The sequence below is a fragment of the Oryctolagus cuniculus genome, chromosome 7, assembly GCF_051225735.1.
Source record: "Oryctolagus cuniculus isolate XC-2025 breed Fujian yellow rabbit chromosome 7, ASM5122573v1, whole genome shotgun sequence".
Classification (NCBI taxonomy): Eukaryota; Metazoa; Chordata; class Mammalia; order Lagomorpha; family Leporidae; genus Oryctolagus; species Oryctolagus cuniculus.
This window is the reverse complement of record NC_142873.1, coordinates 111,377,638-111,394,495: the sequence shown is the minus strand read 5'-3', so window position 1 is coordinate 111,394,495 and position 16,858 is coordinate 111,377,638. Positions and strand designations below refer to the sequence as shown.

Below are 16,858 nucleotides of genomic sequence, written 5' to 3'. Positions count from 1 at the left end.
CCAGATCAGGTCCTGCTGACTTCAGTGGGTTTGTCATGATTATTTTCCCTAAACCTGATATTTTTTATTTTCTGTATTGGGTATTCCAAACTCACAGATTTATTAACTAGTAGATTTATTTGAGTAAAATGGAAAATATTTCAGATAAAATTATAAAGCAATGTGCAACAATGGTAAATAAACATCAGAACTTATTACCTTCCTCAAAATTATTTAACCTGTTATCCAGGTATGTAATTATGTCTTAAATTACATTTTAGAATTTACTTGAAGATTTTCTTTATATGAGTAAATTGTACCACTATCTTTATGGTTTAAAAATACTTTTGGCGGATGCTGCGGCTCAATAGGCTAATCCTCTGCCTGCGGCGCTGGCACACCGGGTTCTAGTCCCAGTCGGGGCACTGGATTCTGTCCTGGTTGCTCCTCTTCCAGTCCAGCTCTCTGCTATGGCCCGGGAGGGCAGTGGAGGATTGTCCAGGTCCTTGGGCCCTGCACCCACATGGGAGACCAGGAGGAGGCACCTGGCTCCTGGCTTTGGATCAGCGCAGTGCGCCGGTCGCAGCGCGCCAGCAGGGGCGGCCATTGGAGGGTGAACCAATGGAAAAAAGGAAGACCTTTCTCTCTGTCTCTCTCTCTCACTGTCCACTCTGCCTGTCAAAAAGCAAAAAAAAAAAAAAAACAAAAAAACAAAAAAAACTTTCATACCAGTGACCATAGATATTTTTAGAGAATTACTTTCCTCTGTTGATGGAGAAATTACTGGTAGAATAAGATTGTTCCATCAGTCTGCTTCTGGAGTGATAAATCGATAAATAGATGGATAGAATAGCTATATAATCATTTTGTTTCCCCAACTGAGAAAATATTCATTTTCCTTCCATGTTTTATTAATTGAATTATTTTTATGCCAAAAAGATATTTATACTTACTGTTACTAAATAAACAATGCAAAGATAACAGAAGAAAAGTTAATTTTCTATTCCTTAACTCTCCAAAAATGACAATGCTTGCAATTTAGTGTCTGTGCATACCTTATTTTTTGCTCTCAACAAAAATAAATGGGTCTATATAGTATCTCTTTTTAATAAAAATTGATTATACAATACACATGCTGTTCACTCATTTGACAAGTATCCAATTAGTGTATATTATTTGTCAGGTGCTATTTTGGATATTAGAAGTATAGGTGTGAACAAAACAGGTAAGACTCCCTACTGTGGTTCAGTGTACATTCTAATGAGGAGAGAAAGTAAACAAATTAAGAAATAAATAAGCCAAGAGAACTGTCAAATACTGGTCAGTGTCTTGCAAAGAACTTAAATAGGGAATGTGTCCCAGTGACCCCTGAAATTAGTCATAGAGACACTAAAATAAGACGAAACCAAACGTGGAAAAATACAAGAAGAGCTTTCCGTGCAGAGGGCACAGAAATAGTTCTCAAGTGAGAGTAAACCTGGGGTTTGAGGAATATGGCTGGAGCACATTGGGAACTGGGAGAGTCATGGTTGAAACACGAGACACAAGGAAGAGTGAGGCTCTGTACGGCAGAGAAGTTGAGGTTTTATTCTCTGTGCAGTGGGAACCACAGGAAGGTTTTAAATAGAGGAGTGAGGTGACCTGATACAGTTTGTTTTTAATGATTTATTTATTTACTTGAAAGTCAGAGTTACACAGAGAGAGGAGAGGCAGAGAGAGAGAGAGGTCTTCCATCTGCTAGTTCATTCCCCAATTGGCCGAAACAGCCGGAACTACGCCAATCCAAAGCCAGGAGCCAGGAACTGGGAGTTTCTTCCAGGTCTCCCACGTGGGTGCAAGGGCCGAAGAACTTGGGCCATCTTCCACTGCTTTCCCAGGCCATAGCAGAGAGTTGGATCAGAAGTGGAGCAGCCGGATCTCGAACCGGCACCCATATGGGATACCGGCACTGCAAGTGGCAGCTTTACCCGCTACACCACAGCTCTGCCCTGATACACAGGTTTAAAGGATCCATCTGGTCACTTAGGGAAGAAAAATAATTTTTGAGCCCCCGTAGGTTCTATTTTTATTTTTATTTTTTATTTTATTTTTTTGACAGGCAGAGTGGACAGTGAGAGAGAGAGACAGAGAGGAAGGTCTTCCTTTGCTGTTGGTTCACCCTCCAATGGCCGCCACGGCCAGCGCGCTGCGGCCGGCACGCTGCGCTGATCCGATGGCAGGAGCCAGGTACTCATCCTGGTCTCCCATGGGGTATAGGGCCCAAGTACTTGGGCCATCCTCCACTGCCTTCCCGGGCCACAGCAGAGAGCTGGCCTGGTAGAGGGGCAACTGGGACAGAATCCGGCGCCCCTACCAGGACTAGAACCCGGTGTGCTGGTGCCGCAAGGCGGAGGATTAGCCTAGTGAGCCGGGGCGCCGGCCCCCATAGGTTCTTTTTTTTCTTTTTTAATATTTATTTATGGGGCCAGCGCTGTGGTGCAGTGGATTATCCCATATGGGTGCTGGTTCTAGTTTCAGCTGCTCCTCATCTGATCCAGCTCTCTGCTATGGCCTGGGAAAGCAGTAGAGGATGGCCCAAGTCCTTGGGCCCCTGTACCTGCATGGGAGACCCGGAAGAAGCTCCTGGCTCCTGGCTTCGGATCAGCACAGCTCCGGCCATTGCAGCCATCTGGGGAGTGAACCAGCTGATGGAAGACATCTCTTTCTGTCTCTACCCCTCTCTGTAACTCTGTCTTTCAAATAAATAAAATAAATCTTTAAAAATATATATATTTATTTATTTGAAAGTCAGAGTTACACTGAGAGAGAATGAAAGGCAGAGAGAGAGAGATCTTCCATCCTCTGGTTTATTCCCCATATGGCCACAATGGCTGGAGCTGCGCCGATCTGAAGCCAGGAGCCAGGAGCTTCCTCTGTGTCTCCCACACAGGTGCAGGGGCACAAGGACTTGGGCCATTTACTGCTTTCCCAGGCCATAGCAGAGAGCTGGATAGGAAGTGGAGCAGCCAGGACTTGAACTGGCACCCATATGGGAAGAACAAACAGAAGTTTATTAACATGTATATTTCATATGTAGTAGGAGACACCAAGAAATGAGTAGTAGTCAGGCCAGTGCCGCAGCTCACTAGGCTAATCTTCTGCCTTGCGGCGCCGGCACACCTGGTTCTAGTCCTGGTCGGGGCGCCGGATTCTGTCCCGGTTGCCCCTCTTCCAGGCCAGCTCTCTGCTGTGGCCAGGCAGTGCAGTGGAGGATGGCCCAAGTGCTTGAGCCCTGCACCCCATGGGAGACCAGGAGAAGTACCTGGCTCCTGCCATCGGATCAGTGCGGTGCGCCGGCCGCAGTGCGCTGGCCACGGTGGCCATTGGAGGGTGAACCAACAGTAAAAGGAAGACCTTTCTCTCTTTCTCTCTCTCTCTCACTGTCCACTCTGCCTGTCAAAAAAAAAAAAAAAAGAAAGAAAGAAAAGAAAAGAATTGAGTAGTAGTCAAAGAGATATCTGAATTCTAGCTTTTATATCATCTTTAACAAAGTACATTTTCAGAGAAGTGACAAGACAGAGGCAAAGGGATTTAATTCTCTGGAGGTGGCAACTTAGGAGAAAGTAGGTTACCAGCAGATCTAGTTAGTAAAGCTTGCTTTAAAGAAAAAAGAAAAAAAGGAGGAGATGCAGGAGCAGAAAGAGAAAGATCTTCCATCCTCTGGTTCAGTCCCCAGATAGCTGCAACATCCAAGGGTGGGTCAAACCAAAGCCAGGAAACAGGAGCTTCATGTGGGTCTCCCACATGGTGCAGAAGCCCAAGCACTTAGACCATCCTCCACTGCTTTCCCAGGCACATTAGCAGGGAGCTGGATCTGAAGCAGAGCAACTGAGATTCAAATAGCCCATATAGGATGCTGACACCACAGACAGCAGCTTAACCCACTATGTTACTGCGCCAGCCCCTACGCTTTTATTGTTATAGCATAGATACCCCCTACTTAAATTGCTGAGTCAAAAGCTATACGTGTTCAAAATTTTAACCTCTGTTGGCCGATTACCATCTAAAAAGATTACAGGGATAGGTAATGATTCCCCACTAATAGCCATTTTGTCACACCCCTACTAGTCCTAGGTTTTATCATCCAAATTAAGACTTAAGAGAGGTGCTGGCGCTGTGGCTTAGCTGGTAATGTTGGCTACAAATGTTCCCATCAGAACATCATTCCCTAGAGCTTTATTTGTCGTTTATTACACATATTTTTTCTCAATACAAAAGAAAGCACCTTTATAAAGCCAAGCATGATCTTACTGCTTTCATTATGTTGTCTCATGTTTACTTACATCTACTCTGAGACGGTGTTGCTATTTCCAAGTGAAGACGAGACTGGGCTTAGAGAGGCTGTATAACACCCACAGTGCCTCAGTGCAGGCATGTGATTCAGTATCCACCTCCTCACCTGCACCTGGGTGGGTGGCAACCAAGCCGTCACAAACCTTCTTGAGACCCAAAAGAAGTAACGAGAGCAAAGCTTTTGGTACAGTTTATGGCACAAGTGAGTAAATGCTCAGTAAATGTAAATTATTTCTTCAAATATTGAAGTATATTTAATTCAGTCATTTTAAAGACAGAGTTATTTATTTGAAAGGCAGAGTTACAGAGAGAGAGAAAGAGGTCTTCCACCTGCTGGTTTACTCCCCAAATGTCCCCAGCAGTTGGGGTTGAGCCAGGCCAAAGCCAAGAGGCCAGGAGTTTCATCTGGGTTTCCCATGTGGGTGCAGGAGCCCAAGCACTTGGGTCATCCTCCACGGCTTTCCCAGGCGCATTAGCAGGGAGCTGGATCAGAAGTGGAGCAGCCAAGATATGAACCAGTGCCCCTCTGGGATGCCAGCAATGCAGGTGGTGGCCTAACCCACTATGCCACAATGTCAGCCCCTTTACTCGATCATTTAAGTATACTAGTCACTATTGTTTTCATGTTTTTCAATTCTGCCAATTACAGAAATAGTTCTGTCATTCAGCCTCATTGGTATAAAAAGTAAATTTCAACTTCATCTTAGCCTATCAAAATTAGTAAAAAGTCAGAAAAATAACACTTTTGGTTTCTATCAGTTACCTGTTGCTCAAATGACCTAGGTAAAGGCAGTAACCTCTCGAAGTCTGGTTTGTTTGTTTGTTTGTTTTTTCTGTAAAACCAGTTTTATAACCTCCCTTGCTTGCAGCCATGGGGAGTTACGAGGATCAGGTGCTAATGTACAGGTTGGCGTATTTTGTAATCCATGCAGTTACATGCATTAGGAAGCACTTGCTAGCGTTCCTCCTGCAGTGCTCTCTGTAGCTGTCATCCCACTGCGGCAGTTACACAGCGCGGTGATTGAAAACATCAGATCCAGGTCCTCGTCTTCATCCTGCCGTTTCCGAGCACATGGAACTGGAACCAGTTAAGCTCTAGAAGCTCCAGTTTCCTCATGTTCAAAATGGGGTTGCAAAAAAAATGAACTCTATGGATTTGTTGGGAGAGTTAAATAATGTTTATGAAATGCTTCACACCATCCCTGGCACATAGTAAGCTCTCATTTTGGTCGTGATTGCCCTTACATTCTCATAGACCTGGAGCGGAACTCCCAGCCTCCAACAGCTTCCATTTTCAATAGTTGTGTACAACTATATTTAAATTTGAGAAATGAAATGTATATCCTTATTGTGTATACAACATGTTTTAAAATACATGTGTATTATGGATGGCTAAATTGAGCTAATAAACGTGTATTACCTCATGTATTGTTAGGATGAGAATATTCAAAATCTACTCTCTTAAGAGATTATCAAGAATACAATATTTCATTGCCGGCGCCACAGTTCAATAAGCTAATCCTCCGCCTGTGGCGCTGGCACACCGGGTTCTAGTCCCAGTTGGGGTGCCGGTTCTGTCCCAGTTGCCCCTCTTCCAGTCCTGCTCTCTGCTGTGGCCCGGGAAGGCAGTGGAAGATGGCCCAAGTCCTTGGGCCCTGCACCCGCATGGGAGACCAGGAGAAGCACCTGGCTCCAGGCTTCAGATCAGCGCAGTGCTCTGGCCGCAGCGTGGTAGCCGCAACGGCCATTGAGGGGTGAACCAAAGGAAAAGGAAGACCTTTCTGTCTGTCTCTCTCAGTGTCCACTCTGCCAGTCAAAAAAAAAAAAAATACAATATTTCATTATAAACTACAGTCACTATATTGTTTTTTTGGTTTTTGTTTTGTTTTGTTTTGTTTTGTTTTTAGATTATATTTATCTGAAAGGTAGAATTACAGAAACAGAGAGGGAAAGACAGGTCTTCCATCTGCTGGCTCACTCCCCAAATGGCCACAACAGCCCAAGCTGGGCCAGGCCAAAGCCAGGAGCTGGAAGTTTCCTCCAGGTCTCCCATATGGGTGCAAAGACCTGAGCACTTGGTCCATCTTCCACTGCTTTCCCAGGCACATTAGCAGGGAGCTGGATCAGAAATGGAGCAGCCAGCACTTGAACTGGCACATAGGAGATGCTGGAGCTGCAGGTGGCAGTTATGCCAGAACGCTGGCCCCTGTAGTCACCATATTGTTTTATATCCTTTGAGTAACGTCTCAACCTCCACCCCTGCCATCCTGTAGCAACCACCATTCTATTCTCTCTTCCTATGAGTTGAACTTTTTTAGATTCCAGATTTAATTGAGAGCATGTGGTGTTTGACTTCTGTGTCTAACTTATTTCACTTACCATAATGTCCTCCAAGTTTATCCAAGTTGTCACAAATGACAGAATTGCTTTCCTTTTTAAGCCTGAATAGTACGTTATTTTTTATCTGTTGGTAGATTGATTCCATGTCTTGGCTATTATGAATAATGCTGCAATAAATATGATAGTGAACATAGCTCTTTGACATACTGATTTCATTTCCTTTGGATTTATACCCAGTAGTGTGATGATTAGATCCTATGGGTGTCCTGTTTGTGATGCTTTAAGGAACCTGCATACTATTTTTTTTATAGCTGCACTAAATTTCATTCCCACCAACAGTGTGCAAGGATTTCCTTTCTTCTACATCCTCAACAACAGTTACCTTTCACCTTTTTCTTAATAGCAATTCTGACAGACATGAGATATCATTTATTATAGTGTTAATCTGTTTCTCTAATTCTTAGTGATTTTGAGCATTTTTTCTGTTTTTTAAAAGAATTTATTTATTTGAAAGGTAGAGTTAGAGAGAGGGGGAAAATTAAAGAGGGAGAGATCTTCCATGTACCGGTCCATTACCCAACTGGCTGTAATGGCCAGGAATGGGCCAGGTTGAAGCCAGGAGCCAGGAGTTTCTTCTGGGTCTCCCACTTGGGTACAGGGGCCCAATAACTTGGGCCATCCTTTACTCTTTCCCAACTACATTAGCAGAGAGCTGGATCAGAAGTGGAGCACCTGGGACTCAAACCAGTGCCCATATGGGATGCAGGTGTTGCAGGCAGCAGATTTACCCTATGCCCAAATGCTAGCCCCTCAGCATTTTTTCATGTTTTCCAACCAAACATTTATTCAGATCCTTGACTGTATTTAAATCAGATTATTGCTTTCTTGCTGTTGAATTGTTTAACTTTCTTATATACCTTGGATATTAACATTTTATCAGATGTATGGTTTGCTAATACTTTCTCCCATAGATTCTCAGATTTTCTTTTTTGTTTGTTTACAGTATTTGCTGTACTTGTACTCTTGTTAAAAAATCTATAACAACTCCCTCTTGCCTACCAGAGCTAATCTTCATTTCCATGTTAGAATTAAGTCTTTGTATTTATCTCCACATACTAATCACCTTTCTTTTCCCGTTAATGTACATTAAGCACAAGATTCTCCACATGCATCTGTTTATTTTCCCCCTCACATCTAGGTCCCTCCAATCCTTATGTCTTTAACCCCATTGTATCATCCATTTGGCTTCCTTTCTATTTCCTCTTTGTTAGCCATCACCAAGTCTTTGAAAGGTTGTTTTCTGGAAGATAATTCCAAGTATTCTGTAACTTAAAATGAAACAAATCACATATGAAGAGTAATAAGGGCCGGCGCCTTGACTCACTTGGCTAATCCTCAGCCTGCGGCGCCGGCAACCCCGGGTTCTAGTCCCAGTTGGGGCACTGGATTCTGTCCCGGTTGCTCCTCTTCCTGTCCAGCTCTCTGCTGTGGCCCGGGATGGCAGTGGAGGATGGCCCAAGTGCTTGGGTCCCTGCACCCCATGGGAGACCAGGAGAAGCACCTGGCTCCTGGCTTCGGATCAGCGCAGTGCACCGGCCATAGTGGCCATTTTGGGGGTGAACCAACGGAAAAGGAAGACCTTTCTCTCTCTCTCTCTCTCTCTCTCTCTCTCTCTCTGTCTAGCTCTGCCTGTCAAAATAATAATAATAATAATAATAATAAGCTTAGTGCCTAGAACAGAACAAGTACTCCCATGCTGGATAACATTATTTTGACCAACTTTGTGTGAAGCACACCATTCTCCTCCACAATATTCATCCCTTTGAGGCTTTAGAACACTTGTAGATATGTAAAACGTAAAAATTATCCTTTGGTCATTGCGTGATGCCACCTGAGCCTCATGGGAAAAAAGACCCATTCCTAAAGGTTTCCCAAGTAGGACTCTGTTCCTTTTATTTTCCTCATTATCTCTATGGTTTAAGAATATGTACCATAAGCACCATACTGAATTGAATGCTTTTGTAAGACTGGGTTTATTGTTTATAGCACATAGTACTTACTTAATATATATTCATTGAATAAATATATGGCAAGAATCATATTTTGGTTTTTCCTTTTAAAAAAATTGCTGAATCCAGGAACTTTTTTTTTTTATGTTTGCTTGTTTGTTTGAAAGAGCAACACAGAGAGAGAGAGAGGTATCATCCATTCACTGGTTCATTCCCCAAATGCCTACAACAGTCAGGGCTGTGCCAGGACAAAGTCAAGATACTGAAACTCTGTTCATGTCCCTCCCTTGGGTGGCAGGGTTTCAAGTTCTTGAGCCATCATCTGCTGCCTGTGCATTATCATGAAGCTGGTTCAGAGCAGAGTAGCCAGAATTCAAACCAGGCACTACAATGTAGAATGTGGGCATCCCAAGCCACAACACCCATACATATATATTGGCTTTTCTGTACCATTACTCTACTGGCTTTACTGCATCCATGATGCTTCATATCAATGTGAGGTAATTACTTGTTACTGGTTCAGTTCATTCTGCTACTGTTTGCCAGATATCTACTTTGCATCCGAAGATTAATCACAAATAATCTTCTATCCTCAAAGAACTTGAAAAATAAGCCTGTATGCATGTTACTAAAATACAAAGACAATACTAAAATACAAGACAAAAATAAGGTTTTAGGAGGAGTGCAAAGGCAATGAATTCTATTTCCTGGAAGGGGAATAGCTATTTCTGATGGGTAGAATAGATTTTTAAATATGTATATTGTTTGATAAGAACGTGAGAATGGCACAAGCCAAAATAAAGCAAAAGCAATCAGTGTGAAATGGAATAGTGTAAGGGTGTCTGAAAGAAAGTAATAGATGATAGCCCTTGAAAATAAGTGAAGGGTGAATGATGGAGACTTGAGCTTCAATCTGAGGTTTGGATTCCAGGCTTTAGGTATTTGGAGCTGTGGTAGGCATTGTGAACCATGAAATGGTCTGATCAAGGCTCTGCTCCAGATAGATTAGTCTAAGGGCAATGTTTAAGATGGCTTAAAGAGAGAAACCCCATTAAAGAGCCACTTCTGAGTTCTCACAAGAGGGTACTGTATACTTGGGTTGTAAGATAGTCATTCCATTCCTTGACAAGGCAGCCTGAATCGTTTAGAATATCTTCATACAGGCAAAGACCTTCATTTTTCTTTTTCTCGGTTGTGTGTGTGTGTGTGTGTGTGTGTGTGTGTGTGTTTGAATACTAAGTGAGATGGTGCAGGCCTCATACAGAATGGAGAGGTTGATTACATAGGGAGTTCCATTAGCATAATTTCCATTTTATCGTTAATTGTGCTCTGCCTTTCTGGAATTCTAAGTAGCCTAATAAATATGCTCATGATTGGGGGTAGAAGAAAGAAATTCAATTTGTCACATCTAGTAAACATGGCTTTTCAGAAAGAAATATTTGTGAATTTAGGCTAGCAGTGAAGCTAATAAATCATTTGGTGGCTTTTTTGACAGGAACATTGGGTTTAGGAAATACGGGAATAGCAAGATTTAAACAAACATAAATTTTAGTTTTCAAAAAAAGAACTTTCAGTTCTATCAAGGAGGTATAGTATAGTTGCTGGTTTTTTTTTTTTTTTAATGTATTTACTGTGCTTAGAAACATCTTAAATCAATGGAAAAGAAAGCTGTTGTATATGCTAATGTAGTTCTCTGTCACGTTAAATGAGGAAGTATGGTGGTGAGCAACACTGTGGAACACTTACTGATCAGAAATGTTTTTCTAATCCATGATGGCATCCTTAATAAATTTAGCTTTTATTGAGAGTCTGGCCTCAAATAAAACAGGAGTCCTGCTGTCAGGGTTCTCATTGTCCAGTTAGGAGGAAACAAATTGTAGTAGTGGGCATGAACAAAACAAAGTAGTACAGAAATAGAAGAGACAGCCATCACTGGAGGTTGGCACTCCTGCAGTTTAGGAAAGAGTAACTGCAGAGAGAAACAGCGGCATGTCGTACCAGTCTTTCAGTGAAGGCTGTGTTAAATGTGCACTCGCAATCCTTGCCTTTTCTATTCGTTCATCTGTAAAACATTATTCTCTGTGAGTCTACTGAGTGTGGTCTTCAAGGGCAAAGGAAGCTCTCCTTGACCAGGCTTGGCAACGGGCAGCTTTGGGCAGGTGGTTTGAAGATCAGCAAGAGCAGAGGAGGAGGACACCCAGCCAGCCAGGTCAGGTGAATCAGCTTGGGTGTCAGCTGGCCACCCTCCGTCAGCCAAATGGCCCTCAAAACCCCCCTGGTGCACTGTCCTTAGGACCTGTTTCCCCTCCTCACCTCTAACTGGGCACTGTTTTCCAAGCTCCTGGTGAGTGGGGTTTTTTGGAGGCTCCTTTACCACATGAACTGTTCTGTTCTCAGAACAGAATCCACTTTGTGTGGTTCTGTGCCTCATTCAGCGTGAGCACTCTTACAAATTTTAGCTCTTCTGGAAAAGAAATTATTTGTTTTCTCTTGGTCTCAACTTCCCTTTTGCCTGACTCTCTTCTCCATCTAGATTTGGACTTTGGACTCCTCTTTCTGGAGCCATCACAAACTAAAACAGAAGAAAAGATGTGAAAGAGGAGCATAGAGCATAGAGCATTTTAAATGGCCATGGATTGGGAGAGAGACGGACCTCAGATCAATGTGAAAATGAACTGGGCAAGGGAAATGAAAGAAGCACAGATGTTGGACTTGAGAATCTTTTGGTCTCATCAGGGCGATTAATTCCATACCTACATAACTAGGGCACAAAAGAGATGATGTTAAGTGGCAGAAGAGGTTCAGGTAAAACATTAGGTGAATTTAGAGGAAGGAAAGATACCTCCTAGCTAAGGAGAGGAGAGTGACTGATGCATTAAGTGGCATTTGTGACCTGGCTTTGTGTGATGGATTCTACTTCATTGGAGCCTCTTGGTTCTGAGCTGTGGGTTGTAAGTAGACAGGTATTTTTGTTTTTATTCACAGCTTACAGGTTAAGTGGAACATCTGGCTCCTATACTGCTTTGGCCATATTTTCTTATATTTCCAAGTTGAAGTATCAGTTACATAGCTGTATTCTCCCCCACTTTAGTATTCATTTTGTAAAGACTAAACAAATTCTCACCTTCTGTTCTCAACACTGCTGAGATATATAAAAGTGGGTGTATTTATTTGTTTCTCTAAGAGACATTTCCCTTCCCCCTAGAGACGTGTACATAATTGAATTACCAGTATCAGCTACCCTCATGCTGGAGACAGCCTCCTCCCATCCAGTGATGGCTGTCTGCGCGGTACTGGAGGGGCTGCCTGTGGGTTTGTCCCACAGTCTGAAGTGCTGAGTTACACGGACTGACAGAAAGCTCCAGTGGCATGCCACTGCCTTCCCAGGGCCTCTTCAGGGGTCCTCACAGCTTACAGAACCAGACACACTAAGTAATTGGGACATTAATAGTTTTCCATGTATAATGACTATTTGTCATTTTTTAAAAGGAAGTTTAACAGAACCTTAAATAAATAATATATGGTTCTATTTATATGAAGTGCCTACAGTAGTCAGATTCATAGAGGTGGAAGTACATGATGGTTGCCAAGGGCTGGGGGAAGAGCTCATGGGAAGCTGTTCAGTGGGTACAGATTTTCTTTCTTACAAAATGAAAAGAATTGTGGAGATTGGTTGTACAATAATTTTTTAAAAAAAATTAAGGTTTCTATAGATCAAGTAATGATTTTTAAAAATATTTTATTTATTTATTTATTTGAGAGGTAGAGTTACAGACAGAAAGGGAAAGACACAGAGAGAGAGAGAGAGAGAGAGGTCCTTCATCTGCTGGTTCACTTCCCAAATGGCCAAGCAGCCAGAGCTGGGCTGAACCAAAGCCAGGAGCCAGGAGCCAGGTCTCCCACCCTGCTTGGGTGCAAGGACCCAAGCACTTGGGCATTCTCTCCCTGTTTTCCCAGGCCAGAGCAGAGAGCTGGATTGGAAGTGAAGCAGCTGGGATACCAGCGCCCACATGGCATGCTGGCTCCTCAGGCAGAGGCTTAGCCTATTACACCACAGTGCCAGGCCCTCAACTAATGATTTTTAAAGGAACAGTTCATCTGTTCAGAATTTTTTTCTGTCTCTGAAATTTACTGTGTAAAATGCTGAAACTGTGTATGTTTTCAAGATTGCTTCTTGAATATGCATATATTTTTAAGATCTATTTACTTATTTGAAAGGCAGAGTGACAGAGAAAGGAGAGAAAAATCTTTGGTCTGCCTAAAATAGCCAGGGCTAGGAGAGGCCAAAGCCAGGAGCCTTGAACTCTATCCAGGTCTCCTACATGGGTGGCAGGAACCCAAGTTCTTAGGTCATCATCTGCTGGCTCCCAGATATATTGGCAGCTAAACCAGAAGCTTGGAGTAGCTGGGATGTGAACCAGGCAGTCCAATATGGAATGTAGGCATCTCAACCCACAGTTTCACCTGCTGCACCACAACGCCCATCTTGAGCATGTTTGTTTTGTATAATAACTTCTTTTTTTAAGATTTATTTATTTATTTGAAAGTCAGAGTTACACAGAGAGAGGAGAGGCAGAGAGAGAGAGGTCTTCCATCTGATGGTTCACTCCCCAACTGGCCGCAATGGCCAGAGCTTCTTCTGGGTCTCCCACAAGGGTGTAGGGGCCCAAGCACTTGGGCCATCTTCTACTGCTTTCCCAGGCCATAGCAGAGAGCTGGATCGGAATTGGAGCAGCCACTTTCAGGCCAGCGTTAACCCACTGTGCCACAGTGCTGGCCCCTTATAATAACTTCTTGATTATTCAAAATTCACTGAGAGGAGCTAATGATAAATAAATTTATCTTCATGTGCTAGTTCACTCCCAGTACCCACAATAGCTGGGACTGGGCCAAGCCAAATCGGGAGTTAAGAACTCAGTCTAAGTTTCCCATGTGGATCCCAGGGATCCAGCTACTTAAAACTTCACCTGCTGCTTCCCAGTATGTACATTAGCAAGAAGGTGGAATCAAGAGACAGGAAATCAGAGGGCAGGCTCTCTCTCTCTCTCAAGAACTAACCAGGATCCTGTGAGAAACACCTTAATCCCTTTCAAGGCCATGTCCTCAGTTGATCCAAGGACCTCCCTCTAGGGCCTGGCTCTTAAAAAGTTTCATGCCACCTCCCAGTGCCACCACCCAGGGAGCTAGTCCCCAGCTTTTGCTGGCATGGATACAGTGTGTTAACATCTCTGCTTACCGCAACATTGTCAGTACTGAATGTTCTTTTCCTATCCTGTTGTTAATTCCATTAGCTGGAAGAATGCTGTCCCTTTGTTTTAATTTACACTTAAATTATGAGTGGCATAGTGGATAAGCTACCACTGGCAGTGCTGGCACCCCATATGGGTGCTGGTTTGAGTCCCAGCTGCTCCACTGTCTATCTAGCTCTCTGCTATGGACCAGGAAAGCAGTAGAAGATGACCCAAGCCCTTGGGCCCATGTGTCAACCTGGGAGGCCTGGAAGAAGCTCCCGGCTCCTGGCTTCAGAACAGCTCAGTTTCGGCCATTGCAGCCACTTGGGGAGTGAGCCAGCAGTTAGAAGGCCTCTGCCTCTCTCTGCCTCTGCCTCTGCTTCTGCTTCTGCTTCTCTGTAACTCTGGCTTTCAAAAATAAATATATCTTTTAAAAAAAATTATGATTGAGGTTGAATGTTCCAAAATCATATCTATTTTCTCTATCAAGTTTTCCCACCCAAATTTGTAATAATCCCAGGGTAGTGGTGATTTAAAACAAAAATCCAGGAAAGCGCAATGTAGACACTCCACTGAGCAATGTGATCCTTCTCCATCTGCCCCCAGAAAGTAAGGAAACTTCCAGTTACCTGTGACATTTACTATGTCATAATTCAATGTGGAAATTGCCTAATGTGTTTTAGAATCTTAAGGCACTTATTATTACCAGATGTCTCATTTGTATATGAAATACGTATTTTTAGGATTCGACAGAAACAAAAAATAATCATTAAGAAAACAAGTACTGCATTCATGCAGTGGTCTGTCAGGTGCTTATTACATGGTTTCCATGTGCCAGGCAAGGTGCTGGGTACTTGATTTTAGAAGTAAATCGGATACACACAGTTCTCTCATCTCAAGCGGTTTAGTTTTATGCAGAAGGGAAGCAGCTGTGTCGGTGAGAAAACTTTGGCTGACGATAAGAGCCTGGTGAACCCAAAGTGGCTGAAACAATGAGGAAATGTATTAGCTGCCATGGAAGGTGGCTCAGGATGGGGCTGGGCTCCAGGCTTACTCCATCCAGTGGCCCATCAGAGAACCAGTTCTTTCCAGCTCTAGCTTTGCTGTCACTCACAGTGGCAGCTGCACCCTACAGCGGGCTCCCTCATCGTCACCGGGTGGCCGCCGGTGGCACGTTAGTTTGGGAGGTACGGGGATCTGATGTGGCCCTCTTCTAAGACCCAGGAAGAGCTGCTCCACATGCCTCAGACAAACCTCTCATGGTGTCTCAGTGGCCAGAACTGACAAAATCCATTCCCAGTGTACCTATTCTGACAAAATCACTGCCAAAACTGACCCCAGGCAGTCGGGCTGACACCTAGATCAGAGACACGTGTCCCTCAAAGCGTGGTCCAGGGATAGACACCTGGAAACAGAACCAGGCAGACAGGCGGCCCCTACAGGAAAGACAGCTGCAGCGGGACAGTCTACGCAGTCGGGGCCACGTGAGTGAAGCGTGACATCTTTGCTGTTTCCTTTCTAATGTCCCTTAGGATCAGAGTGGCCCAGAACCTGTTAGTGGGGAGGAAGATGGCGGCCTTGAAGTTGGTGTTAAACCATTGCCTGCAAGTGAAAACCCAAAGCTGGTGAGAATTTTTCATCTTGCTTTCTTTTCAGGAATGGATTATTTCTGTTTTGTACCACCTGAGAAAGGACTGGTGCTGCAACTCCAGAACAGGAGAAGCGGCTCCATTCCAGGGATGCCCCAAGCACTCGGCCCCGCCTCATCCCTGCCTGCATTGTGCTGTCTGGCACTAACGAAGCAGTCTCTCCTTTAAGTCAGGTTTCATGTTGGGTTCTTCTAAGCCCAGAGCTGTGCGTTAGCCCTAGAGGCACAGGAAGAGATGTTGAGTTAACTGGTTGACTCACAGTACACCCTGCTTCTGTTCACCCAGGAGCTGGGGCCTTTGGAAAGGAGCTGTTTTACCTCCTTCCATGGCCTGGTGTTTGATGTTTTGTTATATACTACTTATGGAGCATTTGCCATGTGCCACACACTGTGCTGTGTTCCCCCTGTGTTTCCTAATCGTGGTGGTGTAGGAGCTGATACCATTGCTTCACAAGTGAGCAAACAGAGACTTAGAGAAGTTAGTGTTTTGCCAAAGGTCCCCGGCTTGTGTTGGGATAGACCGGGAGATTGCCCCAACTCTCTGTGACTCATGATACGCTTTCCACCCTGCAGCCTTGTGCTCCCTAGGTTAGGCTACAAATTCCAGAAAGAAAAAGGAACTTTGATTTTCTTCCATGTTTCAAAATGTCTTAGAAATCTCAAAGAATTACTCACTCGGGAGTGTCACCTTGATTTGTTGGCAGCCAGAGTTGTTCATTTTACTTCAGGGAGTTTGAGAAATCGCCCATTTATCTCCTTTCAGCTTTTAGAAAATAATACATTGGGACTGGCATAGATTCTGTGCCCCAGAAAGTGGACTGACTGATTCTTTGGGGCTGCAAGGAGGAATGGAGGTTGTAGTGGGCCACCCTTGGGCAAACGCTTTGCAGCACTGAGGAGAGTGGGCGTGATCACTGTTATTCTACAGCAAGGTGTTCAAAGTCGCACCACTCCCCTTTTTGAAAGTAGGCTGCGTAGCAACACCAACACATTTCAGACTGGGAGCCCCTTCACTTTAAAACACTGCTAACTTGGTTTTTCTTTTGTTTTGTTTTGGGGACTGTATCTCCATAGGTAGGTTAGGGGAAAGTCTCTTGAAGAAACAGCATTTTGTAAGGAGGAGCCCCCAGTTTCACCCACAGAGGAAGCAGCAAATAAAAAGTGAGAGCTCTCGCTTGCTTGCTGGAAGAGTCTGCTAGTTCCAAAGAGGTTCCCTTGCAGGTCACAGGAAAAAGCCATCCATCGTGCACCCCACCCTGGAGTGAGCTGGGTTCCCAGCAGCACGGCAATGGAGCTCCGCCTCACCCAGAATAGAAGGC

General features: G+C 44.0%; 1 protein-coding gene across 23 annotated transcripts in view; it reads left to right on the top strand.

Moving 5' to 3' along the window:
- The window catches only part of PATJ (PATJ crumbs cell polarity complex component), a 452,303-nt gene that overhangs the window by 330,639 nt on the left and 104,806 nt on the right, over nucleotides 1-16,858 (top strand). For 15 of the 23 annotated variants that reach the window (XM_089337289.1, XM_089337294.1, XM_089337291.1 and 12 more), the window contains exon 31: nucleotides 15,424-15,516. The exons of 7 other annotated variants lie outside the window; for them this stretch is intronic. In XM_089337289.1, coding sequence (XP_089193415.1) covers nucleotides 15,424-15,516 — 93 coding nt within the window. Of the gene's footprint in view, nucleotides 1-15,423; nucleotides 15,517-16,858 lie in introns of those variants that run through there. One more of the 23 variants, XR_016237308.1, reaches the window with a different exon arrangement.